This window comes from Cyprinus carpio, chromosome B1 (assembly GCF_018340385.1).
Source record: "Cyprinus carpio isolate SPL01 chromosome B1, ASM1834038v1, whole genome shotgun sequence".
Lineage (NCBI taxonomy): Eukaryota > Metazoa > Chordata > Actinopteri > Cypriniformes > Cyprinidae > Cyprinus > Cyprinus carpio.
In genome coordinates, this window is record NC_056597.1 from 34,021,146 (window position 1) to 34,046,670 (window position 25,525).

At 36.0% G+C, this 25,525-nt stretch overlaps 2 protein-coding genes across 2 annotated transcripts; one reads left to right on the forward strand and one right to left on the reverse strand.

Annotated features, from left to right (window-relative positions):
- Window positions 1–765: 765 nt before the first annotated feature.
- colgalt1b (collagen beta(1-O)galactosyltransferase 1b) lies at window positions 766–15,677 on the reverse strand. The gene is made up of 12 exons (XM_019088844.2): window positions 15,320–15,677; window positions 10,658–10,768; window positions 8,872–8,989; window positions 7,700–7,834; window positions 5,768–5,972; window positions 5,569–5,688; window positions 5,404–5,480; window positions 4,640–4,746; window positions 4,406–4,538; window positions 3,007–3,134; window positions 2,726–2,932; window positions 766–1,932 (listed from the first exon to the last, which is right to left on the reverse strand). The coding sequence occupies exons 1-12, from the start codon at window positions 15,523–15,525 to the stop codon at window positions 1,665–1,667; spliced, it is 1,815 nt and encodes a 604-aa protein (XP_018944389.1). The 5' UTR covers window positions 15,526–15,677; the 3' UTR covers window positions 766–1,664.
- Window positions 15,678–16,013: 336 nt separating this feature from the next.
- Window positions 16,014–19,052, forward strand: LOC109054271 (E3 ubiquitin-protein ligase TRIM35-like). Its single transcript, XM_042716064.1, has 3 exons — window positions 16,014–16,923; window positions 17,266–17,391; window positions 17,501–19,052. The coding sequence occupies exons 1-3, from the start codon at window positions 16,540–16,542 to the stop codon at window positions 18,242–18,244; spliced, it is 1,254 nt and encodes a 417-aa protein (XP_042571998.1). The 5' UTR covers window positions 16,014–16,539; the 3' UTR covers window positions 18,245–19,052.
- The last annotated feature ends 6,473 nt before the right edge of the window (window positions 19,053–25,525 follow it).

Genomic DNA, 25,525 nt, shown 5'->3' on the forward strand with positions numbered 1-25,525 from the left:
TTCTGTCATACAATGTGCATTTTAAAGGAATAGTTTGAAAACAAAAGTTTGTTGTAAATTTACTCACTATTTAGGCCATCCAAGATGTAGATGAGTTTGAGGTTTGGAGAAATGTAGCGTTACATCACTCAGCAATGGATGCTTTGCAGTGAATGGGTGCCGTCAGAATGAGAGTCCAAACAGCTGATAAAAACATCAAAAAAAAAAAAAAACACACAACACCACACCACAACATAAAAAATCTAGAAAACAAAAAATCTGTGTTTTTAAAAACAAAAAAACCATCAATAAGTTTTCACCACAACAAGCCGCTGCTTCTTGCAAAATACGCGCCATCTATCCGTCAACTTTCTCCAGTGAAACAGTCATCTCATGAATGAAGGAAAGAAACCTGCACAGATCAAGCACTGTTTACAAACCAAAATTATCCAAAACAAATATGTGGGTGGATTTTGATCTGAGAGACAACCGGAGACAGATTTTTTTTGTTTTGTTATGTTTTTTTGCTGGAGGAAGTGTTATTATGGATTATGGACTCACATTCTAGCTGGAAGCAAGTTAACATGTCTAAATAATGTCTTTGTTTCTTACAAACAAAGCTTTTCTCTTTTTCAAACATTCACTGATAGACTGGAGTGGTATGGATTACTTGTGGATTATTGTGATGTTTTTATCAGCTGTTTGGACTCTCATTCTGACGGCACCCATTCACTGCATCAGTATACCACAGCAGACGCCTTCTAGAATCAGACTGGATCTACGGCATCAGACTTTAAGAAACCAATCTTTATTCTTTGGTATAAAAGGCACATTCAGGATGAAAGAAAGAAAGGATCAATACATAATTTTTTTTTTTCACTCATCTCATTTCACTAAATATCATAACATCCATTTCTCAAGTTAGCACATTAAGCATCATGTAAACATTAGTTTGCCACACAAGCATTCCTTTGCTAGCTTTAAAATGGATTTGTTTTAATTGCATTTACATTTAATCATTTAGCAGACGCTTTTATCCAAAGCGACTTACAAATGAGAATTGGTTTCTATTCTCCCATACAAATCTCTTACGGCAACTGAAAGAAAAAACAGAGAACATAAAAACCAAAGGTAAAACACTTCTGTGCGGTTCACATCACGGGTAACAGATCAGTCGGCTCTGTGTTTACACTGACATTGAAGACTACGAACAAGCTCAACAAGCAATAAATTAGTCATCTGCAAGCAAACTATCAGATAAAAACACGCCGATCTGATTCTGACCTTAATCTGGGATGCAAAACAACAGCTTTACGTACAAAGTGAAAGTCAACGCTCACTTAAATCATGTTCAAAGTGAAATAATAAAGGAATGAAATGTTAAAAATCAAATAAATTTAACTAAAGCGCAAAGGATCAGCCAGGACTCCTGACAAGCATTAAACTAGACCCATCAGATCAGGTTAAAACTAAACTAAATACTAAAACGGTTTGTAAACTTTTGACCTCAACTGTAACTAGCGTAATTTTTACTATTCCTGAATCCAGTCAAGCATTTCAGGGAAATCCGAGGTGTTCATCTCATCTGAAGTACATGGTAAAGTGGATCTGATCGCTGATGGTTGTGTGGCGTCTGATGAAACACTTGTCCTCGATGACGTGATTGTGCAGTTTGTCCCAGTGTTTCAGAGCTCGTCTCGGGCCGTGCTGTCCAGCGGAGACTGAAGCACGTCTGAGTTCTGCGCCTCGCTGCTGAGCTCCTCCTGCTCGCGGCTCTTGCGTGATCGCGCTCGGTCCCAGTCGGTGTGGACCGTTTCGTTGTCCCAGATGCTGGAGGTCTCCGTGTCGCTGATGTAGCCCGCGTCGCCCGTGTAGTGCGTGGGGTAAACCAGCAGCGGCTCGGCCGAAAACGCTTTCAGATCCCGCCGCTCGAAGTGAGACATGTAGTCCTCGCTGCACAGACAGAGATGGAAACCACCTTAATCATGCTGGTTCAATGGAACAATGTTTTTTCCTAATAACTTACAAAAAATATTATTATTGATGTTATATTTAAAAATAAAAATAAACTATTAATAATAATAATAATAATAATAATAATAATAATAATAATTATTATTATTATTATTATAATTATTTATATAATTATGATTTATATTTTTATCATCATAATAAAAAAAATCATTTAAAATAAATATTATTATTATTAACAATACTTTCATGTGATGACTATGACCATCATCATCAATAAAAATGTCAACTAAATTCAATTATATAAAATATTTATACATATTTATAATAATGTTAATGTATCATTATTTATTATTATTATCATCATCACAATTAATAAAAATAACTCTCATTTTTAACAATATATTTTTTTATTTATAATCATTTTTTATTATCATGAACTTATCAAGAATTAATTATAAAAACTAATATGAAATTATTTTAATATACACATCCTTTTTCCACTAATATATATATATATATATATATATATATATATATATATATATATATATATATATATATATATATTATTTTTTTTTTTTTACATGATGTTTAATTAGATTCTGTGTTGTTTGATGGTTCATGAGAGACTTTTTTGAACACTACTCTCTGATCAGAAGGATAAAACATTGCAATGAATGAATGAACGAACAATAAATAAAAACAGACAAACCGAACTCTGTATAATATGGAATAATGATATGGCTATATGAAGCGATAACTCTTCTCTCACATGGGGTGTTTGTTGTACATGACGGGCAGAAACTCGTCCACCGGCAGCATCTTTCTGAGCGGTTCGGCCCGCAGCAGCTTCTGAGCGCCGCTCAGCGAGATCATGTATCCCAGCGTCCAGTACGAGTAATCCGCCTCCACCAGGTTGTGTATTCTGGGCACAGATTTCTCTGGCCGGTCCACCTGCATCCGCTTGCGGCCGATGTAACTGAGACAGAGACAAACAGCTGGAGTCAGGAGTCCAGCAGAGGGCGCTGTACACACACAGACTGCTGTACTCACATCAAGTCCCAGTCCAGCCGCTGAGACTCGATCTCCTCCATCAGATTCTGCAGACGACGCTTAAAGAAAACCTCAAAGCGCAGGTCGTCCTCGATCACCAGAGACGCCTTCAGCCCTCGATCCACAATCTAACACACAGAGCCACGAGAAAACCACACACTGATGAGCACCAACTGAGTAAAGACATTTCAATCATTTAAGATGCCACAAACATTTTTATAATATAAAAAAAATAAAAAAAAATAAACCCAATATAAATAGTAAATACTATAAAAATAATAAAATATTTTCTTCTAAAAATAATCACTTACTGAGTAAAAACATTGCAGTAATGTAGGATTTTGCAAAAAATATTAATTTATAGTATATTTTTAAATATTTTCTATAAAACACTATATTATTATATTATAATATTACTAAATTGATATTTTATATATATATATATATATATATATATATATATATATATATATATCTTGTAAACTGTTACACATAAACAGATTTCTATCATTTAGCATATTATAAAATGATTTGATTTTATTATTATTATAAAGGTTTTTTTATATATATTTTTTAAAACACTATTTTGTAGTATTTTATAAAAACAATAGATATTATAGAAAAATCTATTATTTTAGAGAAATATTTCAAATATTCCCTTACAAAACACTTCTTACTAAATAAACTACATTTAAAGATTTTCTTATAAAAACACTACTATTTGAATAAAAAAAAACATTGTATTGTGAAATGTTTACTCTTATTTTTAAACAATATATATATATATAATATATTATATATATATATATATATATATATATATAAATAAATACAATTCTTTATTATTATTTTTTTTTTATGGATTTACTCGAATACAATTCATACATATCTCATTATATATGATATTTTTGTATATTTTATCGCTGACTGTTTTGATGCCTTGGTTAATTACCTGAAAAAACATGTTTACTTAATTGAAACCATGCGATGGAACATTACTCGTTTTAAATTACAAATTTAAATATTTACATAAATTAAACATCCGACAAATTAAAATCACATTTTAATAAACTAAAAAAACACTTAAACTAAACATAAACAAAACAAACATAACAAATTTAAAAATTGGCAATCGAACCACAAACTGCTGGAGCGCCGCAGCTTAATTGAAAACTTAATTGAAACATGCGTGAAAGGAACATTACATTGTTTTAAATTAATTAAATAATATTTACACAAACAAAAAATACAAAATAACGCACCACGTCACTAATATTTACACAAACATTTAAGATAAAGGAATGTGGACAAAAGCATTTTTTTTCTGTAGTATTAGTTTAAACACTTGATTTAGCTAAAGATACATCATGACGCCCGCCACGCACTCTCTCTCTCTCACCTCTGTCCAGATGTTGTAGTGCGACAGGAAGCAGCCCAGCTCTCCTTTAGTGAGCGGCCGGCCGTGATATGGGTCGCTGTATCCGGGGAGCATCTGGATCCCCATCGCTTTGATCTGACTGGCGTTCAGTGCCCTGACACACACACACACACACACACACACACACTCGTGTCAGAAGGTCTGTGTGTGAGCAGAACAGGTGAGAGAAGGCGCTTGTGTGTGTTTGAGACATACTTGCCATCTACAGCTGCGGTGATCTTGCAGGCGATCTCTTGTTCGTACAGAGTCCTCAGCATGCGCTCTCTGCGGTCCGAGCGCCTCAGCAGGTTTATCATAAACACCTGCAGAAATATAACCATCAGAACATATTACATGAGCTTATAATATATGTGATATATAATATATTTGAATATTTTATAAAATAATGTAAAACTAAATAATAAATGTAATATATACATTTTATGATCATACAGAATGTCAATAAAAATATATAAAATAAAAACAATTTTATTTTTATACCATGATACAAAATAAATACAAAAACACAACAATAAACACAATAACAATGAAAAATACTACACTATTTCATACCATTTAATAAATTAAATTAATATGATATAATATAATACAATACTCTTTAAGCATAGCAGTATTTTATACCATTTCATAAAATGATGTAATTTGGGATTAAAGTAATATAATACAATATAATATAACAATTAATATAAAATAAAAATACAAAATGAAAAAAAAAAAATTAATTAAATTATTACAAAGCTACTGTAAAATAAAACTAAAACAAAAATTGTAAAATATATTAAAAATAAAATATTTAAATATAAACTACTTTATTACAACAAAACAAAATAAAACAAAAAAAAAAAAAAAAAAAAAAAAAACAATACAATATAAAATGATAAAATAATAAAAATACAATTAAATATACTGCAATATAAAACCTAAAGTGAAATGGTGTGGTAGAAATGTGACCTCCTGACCTCATCAAAGCCCATTTTATCCAGCTGTTTCGGAGGAAGAGAGAGATACACGGACGGCTCTGATGGAGGATTGCGCACTGTGGACAAAACACACCGAACGATCAAAGACATCGTCACGCTCTTTCAGCTGAAAAACAAGGACATGTGACCAGTCATGTGACTCACCCATAACCTCCAGCAGCGAGTGCAGGAAGCTGTCCGCCTCGTCCTGCAGGGTATTATGGGAGCGCAGGGGCACGGGGAAATACCCATAAGTCTCTCTGTTACAGATGTACATCTGAACCTCTGCGGGAAACGATGTTTAAACTCAAGTAAAAGCACCACACATGATAACTGAATGTAATCTTCTCAGCCTGAGACGCACCTGCCATGCGCGCGGAGAAGGCGAAGATGATGATGTCGTCAAAGGCCCAGCTGTAGTCGGGATGAGGCGGGAAGAAGGCCAGCCCACGGGACGCCTCCTTCCTCAGGTCCAGCAGGAAGGTGGAGTGAACCATGGGCACGGCGAAGCAGCCCTTGCGCTCCTGCCTCCGGATCGGCATGTAGGCCGGCGTCCGCTTATAATAACCCTGTAATAACACACGCTCGCTCGTTAACAAGACTGCCAACAAAGATGTCCGTCCACAACCTTCTTCCATCACTAAAGGCCTTTTCACACTGAACACGATAATTCAATGATGCTTTTAAATCGAAGCGATGGATCCCTATGAAGCTATTCACAGCAGGCACGATCATTTCCGGCGTGAAAAAACAAGGATTTGTTTTTCGTCCTGTGTGAACAATAACCATAATGACAGAGATAAAGTTTGAAAAGTCGTTCTAAATATAACAGAAGAACAATATAAATGGAATCACTTACACTTGTTTTTATTTTGGCTGATGAACAGTAGAAATATTGACAACCAATCAGAATTCATCCTGCATTAAAGAGCTTGAGAAATTAAAGTGACAGATGACAAACCCAGAGTGTGCAATTAGAGTAAACATCTTAATCGTCTGTTGGTGTGAACGGGCCTTAAAACAAGACGGTACTGTCATCATTAAACAATGAATAATAAAAATATAAAAATAAAATATATAAAAACACAAAACACCTCACAAAAAAGAGGCAAAACACAATATTTATAATTATGAAAGTTATTTATAAACATTTAAATAATTAAAAAAAAATCTCTTTATCTTTGTCAACAAAAAGTAGGAAAAAATATTATATATTATATAAACGTATTTTAACAAGCCTGTTTGCGGTTGCCAAATGTCAAGAGTTTAAATCCCCCTAAATTACTAATTTTCTTTCTTTTACAACTTAATATTTCATTATAATTTATATAAACATGCAATATTGTTGACAAAAAGAAGGCTAAACTAAAATAAATATTTAAATAATAATAAAAATGTTTTTTTTATTTTTGTCAACAAAAAGTATTTTCTTATTATTATATATTATAGAAATATTCTTCAACACGTTCACCCTCATCACTGTTGGGCAAATGGTCGAAATGATCACTTGTTTGTGCTTCGTGAACACTCTCACCTTGCACGGCGGCACCATTGCGCTGCGAAAATGTACCGGGAGAAGCGCGACTATTAGACGACCGATCGTCATTTCCAAAAGGCAAATATTCCCCTTCAGAGTCAGAATCGGCAAATAACATTTGCAACACATCCTCACGGTACAACTTTTTATTAGCCATTTGGCAATTTCCTCTCACAAATCTCACAATTTACTTGCACGATATGAACTGAACTGCTTCCGCATCAATGACACGATAGCTCACTTGCTCTGCTATTTCCTCAAACACTTTGAATAGGAACATGACTTCATTTTGATCTAGAATCGAAGTACTACATGTCTGCCATCTAGTGGTAGGGAATACAAATGAGATATTACACCTTATTAGGAACTACAGACTATTTTATTAAGTATGATTTAATGATTTATCAATTTTGCGACTTAGAGAAGGCGCTTAGAGAACTAATAAACTAATAAACCCAAACATTTGTTGCTTATGTGAAAGTGTAATAATTCAGAAACGTAAAAATAAAATGTCTCTAATGACAACTATTCGAATTGTGTGTGATGAAATTGTGATTATCGGTTGAACCATGCAGCATGACTAAGAAATGACTAACTTCATTGACTAAACCTTGACTAAAATGCCCAGCGTTTAGTCACAAAAACTTGACTAAGAATACAGTTGACTAAATATAACAGAAACTAAAAAGCACATTTGACGCAGGACTAAGTCTAAACGATAAAACAGCTGTCAAATGAAGACTCAGACAGGATCCACACCTGAGACGTCATGCCGCACCAGAAGTTTGAGTACGCTGCTCTGGACTCCAGCATCGGCGCTGCGATCGTCTTATTCTCCCGCATCAGCTTCCATAAAACATCCCGGTTAGTCAGCAGGTTATCACAGTCCACCATCTGCAAACACGAGTCTGTCAGGTTTATTTCATTTATTATTCATAGCGACTCCACATTTAGTCACATAATGTTAAATCTCAAAAAAATGTGCATTGTTTTAAACCGATCCACAAAAATGTTTTCTGACACTCAACTGGAGGTTATTTTCAATTAAATGAAAATGTGTTTTAGCTTAAATATAGAGAGGACTTAAGTACAGCACGGCTGAATGCACTGACAAACATTAATGGTTCACTAAAATATTTTTAATGTCATTTCTATTGGAACTTGTTTAAATATATTTGTAATTACATGTTTGTAGGTTGGAATTTGTTTAAATATATTTGTAATTACATGTTTGTAGGTTGGAATTAAGTTAATTTAAAATGTATAAAGCTGTTTTATTTTGAAATTGGATTTTGGCTCCTGAATCAGAAACACACTGTAAACAAAAAAAAAACACTTTTCAAAGTTAAATCATTATTGGGAAACTCTTTACAAGAAAATACTATTTCAGTCGTTCTGCTTCTTTGTAGTTATTGGTGAAATTAACTAGCTATTTCTGAGTGAAATCTACACCTACTTTTACAGTCTGAACTCAAGAGATGACTAAAAAACGATTTAATGTATGTCAGTTACTGAAGATGTAAACTCAGTGTGGTTCTCCAGGAAAGATGTTTGTCTTTTATACATGGCAGTGGTTTTGGCTCTAGGAACAGTGTGTTTAATCCTATAATGGTACAGAGTACTTCCACTAAAACACATGCAGAGCAGTTAAACTAGTGTGGAGCCAAACGCTGGACAGCAGGAACAGAGCTGATCACAGAGCAGCAGAAATAAACAACACAGAAATAACCCTATAATAATGAACAGAGCAACTGCTAACTTTAGACGAGCAAGCGACGGGATGCGGCCGTGACCCTCTACAGACTGGAGGGGAAGTGTAATCACACTGCTGTCACATCATCTGCACTGACAGGCAACATTACAGCCGTGGATGATGGTAGCTGACTTCAGCGAGGGGCAAAGACACTCGTTTCAGATTTTAGACGATGTACCAGAAAGTAGTCGGCCCACATCTCCCGCGCCGTGTCGAGCGCCGCCTGACGCAGCTTCATCACGTGCTCGTATCGCAGGTTCGTCCAGTGCTTCGGGCCACTCTCGTCCTCATAGACGCTACAAACACACAAACAAATACATGCATGAGCCACAAACCTTCCACACACACGTCAAGGGCAAAGTGGCATTTGCATATTTTTACTGACTGATTTGTTGTCCTATCAATTAATTCAAATATATGTTAAAATGCAATTGATACATGAAATGACTTAAATCACTAGAATTAGCATGTTTTTTGTTTTCTGCATTAAAAAATGCATTTTTATGGCAAGGCAAGGTTAGTTCAGGTGGTTAAATACCCTGTGGTACAATATACTGTATATATTTGTGTTACAATTTTAACGTAAAGTAAAATGTTTACGAGTAAAGTAAAATATAAAAAAACCTGAAACTTGTTTTATTTCAGCTATTTTCCAAGAAAATATTTCTTATTTTCATTTAGTTTGCCTTGGTGTCATAAAATAACTAAAACTGAAATAAAAATAAAAATAAATTAATTGTGAATTTGACGGTAAAAAAACCTGTTAAATGGTTAAACTGTTAAAAATGCTACAGTTCTATACTAAAACCTGTTTAAATGGTTAATGGTTACTTGTATTATAATAGTATACCGTTTTTGGACGTTAAAAAAGACTTTATAATTTACAGTAAATAACCGTAAATTGACAATCACAGAATTGGACGTTAAAAAAGACTTTATAATTTACAGTAAATAACCGTAAATTGACAATCACAGAATTCCCTGCGTTACATTTCAAATTTGATGTTTTTTTTTAAATAACTATGTTTCTTCTTAGGTTTTTCTTATAAGATTTGTATATTAGGGTTGTGTTTTAAACCTAATGTTGTTAAATGAATGTTTATTGCATTATTTCACCATGCTGTGTTTAGTGTTTGTGTGAATGACACTGTGCATCTTCTATATATGTTAGTATTGTATTTAAAAGCTGCTTGTGGCGAGCTTTGGTTCATCATGTGACTTTCTCATCACCAGATGCCATTGGTGGATATCAGTGTATTACAAAGATACAAAACAGATTTCAGTACTTCAATAGATTGGTATATTAATATTATATCAGTTAATGAAATTACGGTATTTAACTGTAAATGTAAGTTAAAACCATAAAGCCTAAAATGTTCCTATCGTATTTTTACAGTAAAATTCCGGCAACCACAGCTGAGGGTTTATTACCGTAAATTTTATGGATTTTTTTTTACAGTGAAATATAGACATAAAAAAACACAAACTACTAAAAATGACAAAAACACAAAATTACAACAAAATGACAAAACTTTAAAATAAATATGAAAAGAAAAACTAAAACTAAAATCTAATTCAAAATATCAACAAAAACTACAATAGTATTTCACACTGAAACAACACACATACATACACACACACACACACACACACTTTTTTACCTTGCAAATAAGTGTTAAAACACTTAAAAATAAAGAATAAATCAGTCACAGTTTTTAATGTTTAATGAAAAATTATTAAATTAAAGATTTAAAAAAGATCAGTGTATTTTGAGGTCAAGAGCACACTGATATTTAACAAATTTGGATTTATTTAACAAAATGTGTTTACTAACATAAGAAGAGAAAGAGAGCAGACACTGGTCAGATCACAGGAAACGTGTGCAGATGTTCCTGTGATCCTGTAGTTTGTGTTCACACATGAGTTCTGCTTGAGGTTCAGATGTGGTTTCAGGTCAGTCTCACCTGGGCTCCTCCTGAGGTCTCCACTCCACATAATGATAGAAGTTCTGGACGTTTATGAGCCATTCACGCAGGATTGCGGTGGTGTTGTCTGAATTATGATCTGTGGCCACCCTGAGGACAGAGAGATCATCTGAAACAATTATGTCAAAGACGGCCGCTTCTCCAAACATGAATGACTAAATAGAAAGCAAATGTCTAAAATTAGAGCTTTTTAATTTTCCATTCTTCCTAAATGTTGAGTTTGCTCTCATGTGCAGCGCTGTAACATCACCCCATAATTAACTGCACAACACAACCTTTGAAAACCCAAGCTTGTCTTCAGCGTTTGGCTGCAGAAGGAGCACAGGAGAACCAGAGCCCTTCACAGCTGCTACACAATGTGTCAGTGAAGAAAATGAGTCAGATTCACTCACACAGATGCCAGTGTTGGGGAAAGTTACTTTTAACAGTAATGCATTACAGTATTGCTTTACTCCATAAAAAGTAACCAATTCCGTTACTCTTATGAATAGTAATGCATTATGTTATGTTAGCATTACTTTCTGTCACCTGGGCTGGGCTTGATTATTTGTTTTTAATAATAATAATAAAAAGATATATTTTTTGGCAATTGTAAAGGCCCTTTAACAACAAACGTAAAATGAATAAGCCTCAGGCTGAAAGAAGTGCAAAACTCAGTTACAAATTTAAAAGTAATGCACTTCACTAGTTACTTAAGTAAAGTAATCTGATTATTGATTACATATAATGTGTTACCCCCAGCACTGACAGATGCTGTACAAACATGTGTGTTCAGGTGAGTTCAGCAGATGATCCTGGGGAAATCAAGGCAATTTATCACTGAGATCGCACAGGCTGTCTGTGGAAGATCAGGGTTTAGCTGTGAACAGATGGTTTCCAGGTGCACAATCTCATATCACACACACACACACACACACACACACATCTAATGAACACACACACACACACACACACACACACAGAGAGAAAAGCTTCTGAAAGTTCCTCTGGCAAATTCCATTCCTCTCTTTTTCCAGTTTTAATCAAATCTGACACACCCGTCCACATCTCCATCAGGATTGTGTTTGATGACCTACAGGTCTAAATGCTTCCGTTATTTACACTTAACTTGGAAAGACAAAAATGACTAGTACTAATGTTCATAATTAGGTTTAGAGATCTAAAGAAACACTAGAATGATTCAGAAATAAATACATTTTTGTTAATAATTTGATCTTTTGGTTTGCATCTAAAAACGATAATGTACATGCAGAACAAACATTTATTTTCTTTGTGTTTCCAACAAAAATAATTATATTATGTTATATTATATTAACTATGGTATATGTTCACAACCTTGGTGTCAAAAAATACATTTAAAATAAATTAATACTTTTATTCGGCAAGGATGCATTAAATTGACCAAAAGTGACAGTAAAGAGACATTTATAACGTTAGAAAAGATTTCTGTTTCAAATAGCGCTGTACTTTACAACTTTCTATTCATCAAAGTATCTTGAAATAAAAATGTATCACCGATAATAAAACTTTCACTAATTTGTTGGCTGCTGAAAATTCAGCTTTGCATCACCGGGATAAATTTCATTTTAATATATATTCAAATGAAAAACAGTTATTTTAAATCGCAATATATTATATCATATATAAATTGTAATACCATTGTCATAATATTTCACAGGATTAGTGTGTTTACTTTTAAATACATGCAGCCTGAGTGAGCATTAAAAAAATCTTACTGACTTTGAACGGTAGTGTAGGCATTATAATTACACATTATTATATATTATATCTAATTATGGTGATAAAACGGCAACTAAACACTTGTGGGTGTAAAATTGTATCTATAATGTGGCTGCCTGATTCATAGAGTCATCAAAAGAAAGCGCTCATTCAGTAATTAAAGCCATTAAGAGAACCAATCACACGGCCGCGGTGCGACGACGCCCATCCTACAGTACACCAGTAAACATGAAATCTGGAGCAGATGGGAACCCCACCAGACCAGAGATGTTAATCACGAGCTTTCGGCGTGTCTGTGCTCTCGTGTGAGTGTGTGAACCGCTCTAATGCTATGGTTATGCAGCGAGCATACTTGTTAGCGCCTCTCATAACTGATTTAAGCGCAGTTTGAGTTATTCCTGTAATAACGCTTTAGATTATATGGAATTTGATGTGCGTGTGCTGACGCTCAGATCTGCCAAGATGTTCATCTGTTCATCAAAGACTTTGTGTAAACACAGTTCTGTTTCAGTTTGCTAAAGCGGTAGCGAGTGCTGAACCCGTCCAAACGGCTTCCGAGAGTCTCGGACCGCATGTGGTTTCGTTCTGGTCTGTTTGTGGCAGCAACAAAAACCCCGGCGGTTCGGTTTCAGTTGTTAACTACACACTAAGAGTGAGACCTCAGTTCTGAACACCGCTGTGACTCTGAATGAATGAAACGAGGATGATATGCTCTCAAAACTGTTTTACATGCCGCGCCTACACGCCGATCAGATGCTATTTTAAGCAATTTAACATTCACATTAGACCAGATGCTCTTTTTTCCAACATTGAAACATTCACATTAAGGCAAGAGTTCACCCACAATTTCATTCATTTCTTTTCATGTACTCATTTAAGGCTTGTTCACACCAAGAATGAAAACTTTATTAGCATCCGGCTTGGACATTAGCATTTAAATGTTGGAGCTCTTTAAAGTCTGGTGGATTATGATTGGCTGTTGGTGTTTTTAATTTTTCCTCAGAACCAAGTTTCTTTATTGGATTATATGAAAATAGTTTTATATAATCCACTGGAAGAGAACTTGGCTCCGAATTGACAAACAAAAAAAGCACCATGAAAATAGATCATACAATTTGTGCACTAACGCTGCATCCAGTTTTTTCTCCCCTCCAAAGTATGTTCTGTCATTAAATAATATTGTTTTTCAAAGTTGTAAATAATCAGCAGGTGAGCTCTAATTGCCTCTTTGGATGGTGAAGTCAAAGTGTTTTTTTTTGTGTTTTTTTTTTTTTTTCTTAATTAATACTGTACATTTGGACATCCTACTTAAAACATAATTTTAGTGTGCTGAAAGTCGTTCACTGAAGGACAATGAAATGGCACCAGTGTTGGGTAAATTACTTTAAAAGGTACTTATTTACAAGATACTATTTACATCTTCAGTGTAAGATTATTTTACTATTACTCTCTCTAAAAAGTACTGCATTACATCTAATTACTTTCTAAATCCTATCAACATCAAAAAGTTGTACAATACAAGACAAACTGTTAATTTAATTATTTCAAATAAATAGGCTTAATATAAAATTGCATAGTTCTCAAACTGATCAAAGCATTTAAAGGAAGAAATTAAAACATATTTTAGACATAAAATTTTAATGTTATATTCACTGTTTTCACATACAGCAATTAACTAATTTGCTTTGCAGTATCTGTATTTTTGTAATAACATCTTTGCAGTATTATTGTAATCTATTTTACAGCAATGAGCATGATTTTTAAAGGGTTTTATTGGCAACATTTTTGCCAGTAAAATCCTGTAAATTCTACTGAATTTTTTTTTTTTTTTTTTTTACTGTGTAGTTCTAGTATTTATTGCAATGCCATCAGATGGAAGTAACTGTAATTAAATTACAGAAAAAGAAAAAATTAAGAGTAATCGCTTACTTTACTTTTTCCAGGGAAACATAATTAAAGTAATTGCTTAGTAGCCTACAGTAAATGCATTATGCCCAACACTGAATGGGACAATACTCTTAAATAAGTAGATGTAGAATTTAGATTTTTGTGTGAAATATGTTGTTTTATCACTTTATTATTTTTTTTTAAATTTCACTTGGTGTGATATTTTAATTAAATGCAGTCTTCATGTTTTTGTTTTGTTTTTGTTTTTGTTTTTTTGTAAGTCAGTTTTCTTAAGTATTTGCTGAAGGGATGTTGACTGTGAATAGTAAATATTAAAATATTTGATGAATATAAAAAAACTCCTCTAATTAAATAGAAATCAATACGTAGTTCACTACACAATTCGATTATTAAAGATGTCTTCCCTAGTTTTCTGACATGCATGTTTTATGAGGTCATATAGTCTCTCAGAAATTGCTTCACACAGTTAATCTGGCTGCAGGGAAAGTTTTCAGCTCACTGACTCTCATTCATGTGTTATTTCGCTCTCTCACAGATTCCATCACCGCGCGCAACGCGCTACAAAGACACGTCGGCTGATCAGATCGGCATGTGTGGGGAAAAAGGGGCAGAGCCGATCGAGGGGCATGAAGGGGCTGTCTGTCTGCCCTGGACACGTCTAAACTCGCTCATTTCCCCTCCACGAACACAGGCCACAGCAGGAACCGAGTCCAAACTATCCTGCTCTCGTTTCCAAACAGAGATAAATCATAAATCACATCTCTAAAGACTCACGCAAGCACAGCTGGTGTTAGTTTAGTTCACTCAACACACATATAAACGATGTGTGTTTACTTTCGCTCGCTTCATTTGTAGCAAGCCTGCAGTCACTGTGTTACAGTTAAACACGCAACGCATCAGTCCAGCGCAGGACGCGCAGCTGTCAGGCGCGTAATTGCGCAAAATATCAGCTCTGATAAATAACGCCAAACAGTCTAATCCGCCGGAACTCACCACACAGCCATGCGGTCTTTGGGGTAGCTGAGGCGGTCGATGGCTCCGAGGACGTGCGGCAGAGAGTGCGCCGAGTTGCGGCAGACCAGCGCGAGCAGCACCCGCGGCGCGAGCAGCGCGGACTCCGGGCTCCAGCGCTCCTCCGGGAAATAACCGCGCGCCGGACCGGTCCACAGCAGCAGGACAAAGAAACACAGCAGATGCATGGCTGGAGAACCAGAGAATTCCAGAAAAAGCAGAAGATCGGGCAGGAAAGCGGAACGGCGAGACTGATCGCGGCGCGCTGACGCGAACAGTGACCATCGGAAATTTTATTGCCAACCGACAGAAATGCGGAGCGACTCTTGGTGGTCCCTGGGGGAGATTTAAAGGGAAGGGCTTCTTACTAAAAATAAAGATTGTGGTACGAAAAAGTCAGACAAATACACTGCTCTCAATGATCTGGTAAATGACAGAGAGATTATAATATACGATAATTAAACTGTAGACTGCAATTAAACTCTATAAAGTGATGTGTTCGCCTTTAGTTTCGCGGCGACCCCTTTAAGAAAAGCAGCTGCGCTCGGTCGGAATCTGCTAGAAAGTTTGTGGGTGTGGCTAACACACTCTTACACGTGACAATACCAGCCTTCTACAGTATTGAGTCTCGTGAGCAGACCAGAAGAGTATGAATATACATTTATTAGAATAGTGAAGAGTAATATGGCAGTGGGACAAACGGTGCTTGTGAAACAACGCGAACGAGTTCACAGTTTTGGACATCTGCTGGTCACAGTCATGTAGCCTAAATGCAAGGATGTGTCCAAATCAGCTATACACATTTTTATGCACAATATGATACGGAAATTACCAATATAATGCAATATTAAATATGATAACTCTAACCCTAATCCTAACTGTGACACACACGTTGACATTTTGTTTTTATTTTAAATGTTCTTATTGTAAATAAATAAAAATCTGTTTGTATGAATGTTAGTAAGATTTTGCCCAGTATAAACAGACTTTTTCCAGCTTTTGCAGATTTGAATGTGAATCGGAGAGGATCATCAGCGCCCCTGTCTTGTGGGTATAACGGTTTAATGAATCTTGTTCTTCCAATGAAAGTTTGACATGTCATTTCCTCATACAAAGGCTGTAAAAACTAGGAAGGGTTTATTGTGCAAGTCAGATTTGTCCTCAGAGAAATCTTTATTGAGTTTCATGTTTTCTGTGTCTAAATGGCACTCGAAGCTGAGCTGTCGTGTCCTGTGTGCACTGATGTCTTCAGAGATCCGGTGTTACTGAGCTGTGGACACAGCTTCTGCAGGCAGTGTATTAATGATCACTGGACCTCCAGCAGCTCCAGAAACTGTCCCGTCTGTAGACAGGTGTCACCGCAGGAACCAGTGCACAACCTGTGCTTGAGGAACACCTGTGAGACTTACCTGAGAGAGCAAAGCACGAGGAAAGAGAGGGATGAAGAACACGAGTGTCAGATACACGGAGAAAGAATCGAGCTGTTCTGTCAAACAGATGAAGAGGCTATATGTGCAGCGTGTAAGAAACATGAGCACAAATGGCACAAAACGCAAAAGCTACAGCAGGCTGTGCGACAACGCAAGGTGAGAAATTTAGAAATATACATATATTTGATTATTTATTATGTCATGTGGTTATTAAATCAATATTTTTTTCCATTGTAATACATTTTAAAGAACATTATTACTGTAATTTTTATTTTCTAATAAATGTTATAATAACAGTTACCCTTTATTTAAGTATTTGAATGTCAACTGATTTTCACAGACAGACCCAGTAGTAAGTTAGGTTAAATAAAATGTAATTTCCCTTTAAATGTTTAACAAATGATGATAATAATAATAATAATAATAATAATAACGAAGGCTTAAGTGTGTGTTTTTTTTTTTTGTTTTTTTTTGTTTTTTTACTTGTTATCTGTAAAGAAAAAGCTGAAAGCAGCTGTTCGTCCGGCTGAGAAGACTTTGTGGTCATTACAGAACGGTGCAGCACAAGATGCCAAGATCTGTAATTACAATCAGGTGACATGTTCCATGTGTTTCATAGATATTCTCTAATACTGAATTTAATTTTATGCATAATTTATAAGAAGGGAGACTGGGGTGTGTTGTGACACATTTTGTGTCATGGGGGAGGGGGTGGATTGCAATATAAACGTGCAATATACATACTCGAATAGACTTGTTCATTCCTGTAAGAACTGCTACTACAAGTGACTTTTCCCTACTCTCCACAGACCCTGTGATCCTGAATCCACACACAGCTCCACCAGACATCTCTGTGTCAGATGACCTGACCTCTGTGACCTCATGTTTCCGTCAGCAAGACAAGCCTTTTCCACTGCACAGCAACCGTATGGTGTTGGGGAGCGTGGGATACGACAGTGGCACTCATACATGGGAAATGGAGGTGGGAAACAGTCGCTACTGGACACTTGGAGTATGCGTTAGATCAGATGGAAAACCTAGTGTGCAACCTTTGACCCCTAAAAATAACTGGGGTCTCAGACGAGATGGATACATGTACAGTTTCCTGAGCACTCCGACAAAGTTCACGATAAAGACAAACCCTGAAGTGGTGCAGATGAGACTAGAGGATGATTATGATGTGATGGGCAGGTGGCAGAGGAAGGTCAGCTTTTTTGATGCCAGGAGTAATTCAGAATTTGTAAGGATTACCGGAGTGCCTGCAGGGAAGGAACTCTTTCCGTTTGTGATTCCAGAAGATCAGTCCGTCCCGCTGCGTGTCGTTCCAGTCCCAGCTAAAATCACTCTGGCAGGTGAACAGGTTGAACAGAAGATATCCTTCCAGGAGAGATATAAAGGCTTGATTGATATCTGTTGTTGGTTTGTCATAGTTGTATTTGTGATTCTATCATGGAAGACAGACAGACATGGCAAATGATAGGAAATCGTTCAGACAGCTAGGACTGAATTCCCACAATTGCATCAGCAGAACCAAAGTTTATGGGATGTATAAACACTGTCTACATTAGAAGACTATGTTGCATTCATTTGGTTGGCCTTGTATTTACAGAAATGACATTAGGAATTTATCTCTTTGCCTTTTTATCCAGCAATATCAGATTCAGCCTAATATTCTCTAATAACATCTCTGATGCCTTCAAAGCTACTCCACTCCCCCATGCTGGACAGTCTGATCACCTATCCCTGTTCCTGCTCCTCAAATACACCCCCATCTTCAAACGTGTGAAACCCACCGTGAAGTGTGGCTGGAAGGAGCAGACTCACCACTACAGCATGAGTTCCTGAACACAGACTGGAATGTGTTTGCTCCTCGGCCACACTGGACTCACACACAGACATTAATAGTAAAACCTACACCAGTTCTGTTCTGAATCACAACAACAGATGTGTTGACAGAGTAATCATCCATAAAATAATCACAACTCCAATTAGAAACCTAGGATGATTAAGGAAGTCATAATCCTACCGAAGACACATGACGCTGATTTCAGATCAGGCGACCGGAAGCCTACAGTTTATTTGGGGACTAAACTGAAGAGGGGGATTAAAACAGCTAAACATTATCTCCTATAGTGCTGCTTTATTGCTGAAATGTTACATAATTAAAATCACTGAAATCGAAGAACTTTGGAACTGTTTTCATGTTTATTACTGTAAAGCTGCTTTTAGCATTCTGTAGTGTATAAAGTACTATAGAAAAACATAAACATGACTCTTGAACAACATTTTTTGTGTACAGTCTGCACTTCCTTGTTCTTTCTTCATTTAGAGGTTTCACTTTCTCAGAAGCTCATGTCCCTGTTTCAGTCCAAGGCTTGTTTTATTATTTTTTTATTTTTTATTTTTTACAACTTTAATTTATTTAAAATGCGAAGAGGAGGAGCTCTGGTAGGGCAGTCCATTAACAAATCGGCTGAAATTGATCTGTTGAATATTTGTGACAGATTAGTACAGCACAGGATACATATACATCCCTACATATATATTTAAAACACTGTGTGTGTGCGTGTGCGTGTGTGTGTGTGTGTATTTGTATATATATATATATATATATATATATATATACATACACTCACCTAAAGGATTATTAGGACCACCATACTAATACTGTGTTTGACCCCCTTTCGCCTTCAAAACTGCCTTAATTCTACGTGGCATTGATTCAACAAGGTGCTGAAAGCATTCTTTAGAAATGTTGGCCCATATTGATAGGATAGCATCTTGCAGTTGATGGAGATTTGTGGGATGCACATCCAGGGCACGAAGCTCCCGTTCCACCACATCCCAAAGATGCTCTATTGGGTTGAGATCTGGTGACTGTGGGGGCCATTTTAGTACAGTGAACTCATTGTCATGTTCAAGAAACCAATTTGAAATGATTCCAGCTTTCTGACATGGTGCATATCCTGCTGGAGTAGCCATCAGAGGATGGGTACATGTGGTCATAAAGGGATGATGACTGGTCAGAAGCAATGCTCAGGTAGGCCGTGGCATTTAAACGATGCCCAATTGGCACTAAGGGGCCTAAAGTGTGCCAAGAAAACATCCCCCACACCATTACACCACCACCACCACCAGCCTGCACAGTGGTAACAAGGCACGATGGATCCATGTTCTCATTCTGTTTACGCCAAATTCTGACTCTACCATCTGAATGTCTCAACAGAAATCGAGACTCATCAGACCAGGCAACATTTTTTCCAGTCTTCAACTGTCCAATTTTGGTGAGCTCGTGCAAATTGTAGGCCTCTTTTTTCCTATTTGTAGTGGAGATGAGTGGTACTCAGTGGGGTCTTCTGCTGTTGTAGCCCATCCGCCTCAAGGTTGTGCATGTTGTGGCTTCACAAATGCTTTGCTGCATACCTCAGTTGTAATGAGTGGTTATTTCAGTCAAAGTTGCTCTTCTATCAGCTTGAATCATACATCCCATTCTCCTCCAACCTCTAGCATCAACAAGGCATTTTCGCCCACAGGACTGCCGCATACTGCATGTTTTTCCCTTTTCACACCATTCTTTGTAAACCCTAGAAATGGTTGTGCGTGAAAATCCCAGTAACTGAGCAGATTGTGAAATACTCAGAACCGGCCCGTCTGGCACCAGCAACCATGCCACGCTCAAAATTGCTTAACATCACCTTTCTTTCCCATTCTGACATTCAGTTTTGGAGTTCAGGAGATTGTCTTGACCACGACCACACCCCTAAATGCATTGAAGCAACTGCTATGTGATTGGTTGATTAGATAATTGCATTAATGAGAAACTGAGCAGGTGTTCCTAATAATCCTTTAGGTGAGTGTATATATATATATATATATAAAATAAAAGCTGAATTTGTAAAAATGACCCCGTTCAAAAGTTTACATACACTTGATTCTCAATACTGTGTTGTTACCTGAATTATCCACAACTGTGTGTGTTTTGTTTTTGTTTTGTTTGTTTTTCATGAGAGAGCGGTTTCTGCGCGGATCGCCGTGATGAGTTTAACAACACTCACTGCACAGATCACAGTTCATATCCGGACGGGAGCAAGCATGTTTCGAGTTTTTGTGAGCATATTTCATATTCTCATGCTCCAAATATGAACCAGCACAGTGTACGCACACATATCATGTCTTAAATGAAATATGCGAGATATATGAGAATAATGGCGCTGATACAGCAGTAAAAGTCTCTGCATACTGAGTCTGACATTTTCACATGCGTTTTTTCGTATATGATTTGAATCACTGATGGCAGATGGACTATTCCGATGATGCTTTTCATACTTTCCTGCACCTTGACACTGTTACTTAGCCTACTTGGCAGTGGTTCCCAATCCTGGTCATGGAGAACCCTCAACACTGCTACGGTGTACATTTTAGGACATCCTCAGTCCTCAGTCATTAAATGAAAAGGCGTCATGCCTCAGACTAAAAGACTTCAGTTATTGGACAAAACGGCATCGCGCCTCGGACTGAAAAGCTTCAGGTCTCAGGAAAAAGAATGTCAGGTGTCAGGTCTCATACAATTAGTCATCAGAGAAACGGACTCAGACAAAAAGGCATCAGATGAAATGGACTCAGACGAAACGGACTCAGACGAAAAGGCATCAGACGAAACTGACTCAGACGAAAAGGCTTTGTCTGATGTCTAATTGTATGAGACCTGACGTCATTTTTCCTGAGATCTGAAGCTTTTCAGTCCGAGGCGCAATGCCGTTTTGTCCAATAACTGAAGCCTTTTAGTCTGAGGCATGACGCCTTTTCATTTAATGACTGAGGTCTGAGGATGTCCTAAAATGTACACCTCAACACTGCACATTTTAGATGTCTCCCTCTTCAAACACACCTGATTCAACTCATCAGCTTACTTAAGACTCAAAGACCTCGAATGTGTGTGTCAGATAAGAGAGACACCAAAAACATGCAGTGTTGGGGGTTCTCCAGGACCAGGATTGGGAACCACAGTCTATGGGACAGAAAGCCTCCCAGTTTTCATTCAAAATATCTTAAATTGTGTTCCGAAGACGAACGAAGCTTTTACGGGTTTGGAACGACATGGGGGTAAGTGATTAATGACAAAATGTTCATTTTGGGATGGAGTATCCCTTTAATTACCGTTGCAAAAAAAATAAAATAATAATAATAATAAATAAAATCGCAAAACAGCACTAAATGGAGTCTTCTCAAGCAGTGACAATGATTTTGTTGTCCTCTCGCTTCTTTAAAAAAAAAAAAAAAGAAATATTGGGTCCATCCAATCCTGAGATATAAGCTGTGTCCCAAACTTAAGTGCATGGACTCCGAAGTGCACATTTGAAGTGCGAATGCGTCACAGCGTCACGACGTAAGCTGTCCCAAAGTCAGAATGCGCACTTCGAAGACCGCATTTGAAGTGCGATTGCGTCACCGCGGCGCGGCGCGACGAAGGCTGACGAGTTTCGAAAGCTACTTCAAATGCGCCCTTCATTTCCCATGAAAATGAAGTGAACATCTTATGGAGACTTCGCACCCTACCATATCCCAGAATCACTTGCGTGCATTAACCAAACTTCAGTATTTTGTATGCATGTCCTGCTGTGTCATATTTTCTAATATTAAGATTGCAAACCTGTATTTTTTCATAAGTGTTTCCATTTTCTTTTGTTTTAATATTATTCTGGAGAAAGTGAGCATGTGTTTTTGTTGTTAACAGGCATGGTTTAATTTGTGAAAGTGTCCTGAGACAGATGAGGGAGTGAGTGGACAGAGGACATCAAACTCAAACAAATACATTCTTCATTAGCCAAGAGAAAACAGTGGGGAAAAAAATGAGTACATTACAGTTTATCCAATATATTTTTTAAATGTCATATTGTCAATGAAACAACCTAATTTCTGTAGTTTATTTTTGTGACGCAAGTTAAAAATGAAATGCATAAATTGTATACATTATTAATTTTTTGTAATTTATTCGTAAATAAGCCTGAGTACTTTTTTGTACATTTTGTATTTTTGTTTTCCACACTGTAAAACCCGACAAGTAACTTAACTCAAAACCGTTTGAGTAAACAGATATCCTTAAAAACCTGACAAGGTAGGTTTACTCAAACCGTTTGAGGAAACCGATTGCCTTAAACCTTTTAAGTTTTAAAACTAACACACTGTAAAAAAACACAAGTAACGTAACTCAAACCCTTTTGTGTAAACAAATATCCTTAAAAATAAATGACAAGTTGGGTTTACTCAAACCGTTTGAGGAAACCGATTGCCTTAAACCATTTAAGTTTTAAAACTTAATAGTTGTGAGTACTCTGAACTTAATTCAGTTGAGTTCACTGAAAGAAGATATACATTGCAATTAAGTAATAAGTGATTAATTTGAGTGATAATTGAGCATTAGTGATGAACACTACCTGCTGTTAACAAACAGAATTACTGAAGAAAAGAGAGAAAGGAACTACAACTGACTTCAGACACAGCCTCAGTAAAACCTGACAAGTTATGTTAACTCAAACCGTTTGAGGAAACCGATTGCCTTAAACCATTTAAGTTTTAAAAACTAACAGTTATGAGTACTCTGAACTTAATTCAGTTGAGTTCACTGAAAGAAGATATACATTGCAATTAAATAATTAAGTCTTTAGTGATGTGATAATTGTGACATTAGTGATGAACAGCTGCTGTTAACAAACAGAATTACTGAAAAAGAGAAACACAAGAACTTACAACTGACTTCAGACACAGCCTTAGATAAAATAAACTGAAAATAAAATACATTAAATCTCTCAAGATCTGATTAAACAACCCCACAAACAGCATCACCAGCTCCACTTATTAATAACCAGACTGACTTTATTTCTGTCAGACGTCTACAGAAGATCTGATTGAGAATTAACTAAGGTTTAGATGTTGATTTATGTTTTCATTTGAAGTAACCATGTTAGAGATCAGTGGTTGCTTTAGTTGGGCTCTTGACCCTTGCTTTCTGTCTTAGTTTTTTCTTTGGCTGTTGTAACCATTTGTTGTAACTCAAAAGCCCAGAGAAAATGTCATCAGGTGTTATACACACACGCACACTCTTAAAAGCTGCTTTTTCCAAAGCAACTTACAGTGCATTCAGGTTATCATTTTTTTTTTTTTATCTAACCTGTACCTAGATGTTGGTTGTTATACTGTATGGTGATGATAATCATTGATTATTAAACTGTTTGGAATCTAATCTCTGATGAAGTAAGTGTTGTGTATTTAGTTCGATTGATTACAGTAAAAGTGATTCTAAGAGCCAGTGGTTCTGTGATAATCAGTTAATATAAAGAACTTTCCAAACAGTTTGGTTTTCTCTGGTGTTACATAATCACACACAGACATCAATAATCAGCATATGAACCTCAACAATGTGACCATAAAAAAAATAAAATAAAAAAAATACAAACAATGCAGCAGAGCATGCTGGGAGCCATGGATGAGTACTACATAGTACCCAGCATGCATTGCAGCATTTTTTTTTTTTTTTCTTTTTTTTTCGTAACCATTGTTGAGGTTCATATTCTGATTATTGATGTCTGTGTGTGACTAATTGACACCATAGAAGACCAAACTGTATGGAAAGTCCTTTATTAACTGATTATGAAAAAAACACTGACTTTTTGAATGGCTTTCATTGTAATCCAACTGAACTAACTGTAGAACACCCATTTATCTTGAGATTTTGAACAGCTCCATAACTGATGATTAGAATACCAATAGCTGTTAACAACCAATAACTTTCGAGATTTTTTTCTGGGTTTTTTGAGTTATAACAAAAAAGTTTCAAAACACATACAAACATCCAAAAAAATAAATATCATGACAAAATCAAGGGTCAAGAGCCCAACTAAAGCAACGATCTCTAAACATGGTTACTTTCGAATGAAACAATAAATCAACATCTAAACCTTTAGTTAATTCTCATTAAGATCTTCTGTAATATCTGACAGAATAAAGTCAGTCTGGTTTTCGAGAAGTAAACTGGTGATGCTGGTTTCGTTTAACAAAAGTCGTTCATCACAAAGCTTGATCAGCACTTAATTAATCATTGATAACATAATTGCAAAGTTTTAAAACTTACATGGTTTAAGTAAAGACAATCTGTTTACTCAAACAGTTTGAGTTACTGTGACTCGTTAAATTTTACAGTGCATATTCAAAATGTAATAAAAGAAATGCTTATGTACATTGTTAATTTTTTTTGTAGCTTAGAATTTTTTTTCACAAAACATTCTTTTATATGTTTATTTGTTTGTCCTGTAAATACTTTTTTTACACATTAAAACTCGTTAAATTTCGAGAAAAAAAGTCGAAATACAAACTTGAGAATAAACTCATTACATTACACGCCATTAATGGCAATGCCGTACGGTTTTAATTTATCATAGCTGTACAAGTGCCAGAGTGCATTTGGGTGAAGCCAGCGATAACCTTGCATTTGTCCTCTGGTTGTCATTTCATGTTGGACAAAGCCAGTAGCCTACATCGCGCAAATTGGACTGATTTTTTCTTCTAAAAAGACCTAGCCACTTGCAAATTCTCTTTAAAGTTCGTGTGCTAATTATTATTGTGTCATAATTAGCTAAAGTTGATAGTATTTCTTTGTTACTGAAAGATATAGACTATGCAATGAACACTGATCGAATGCGTTATTCTCTACATTTCATTTCGACTTTCTTTCTCGAAACACAACGACTTTATTCTCTAAATT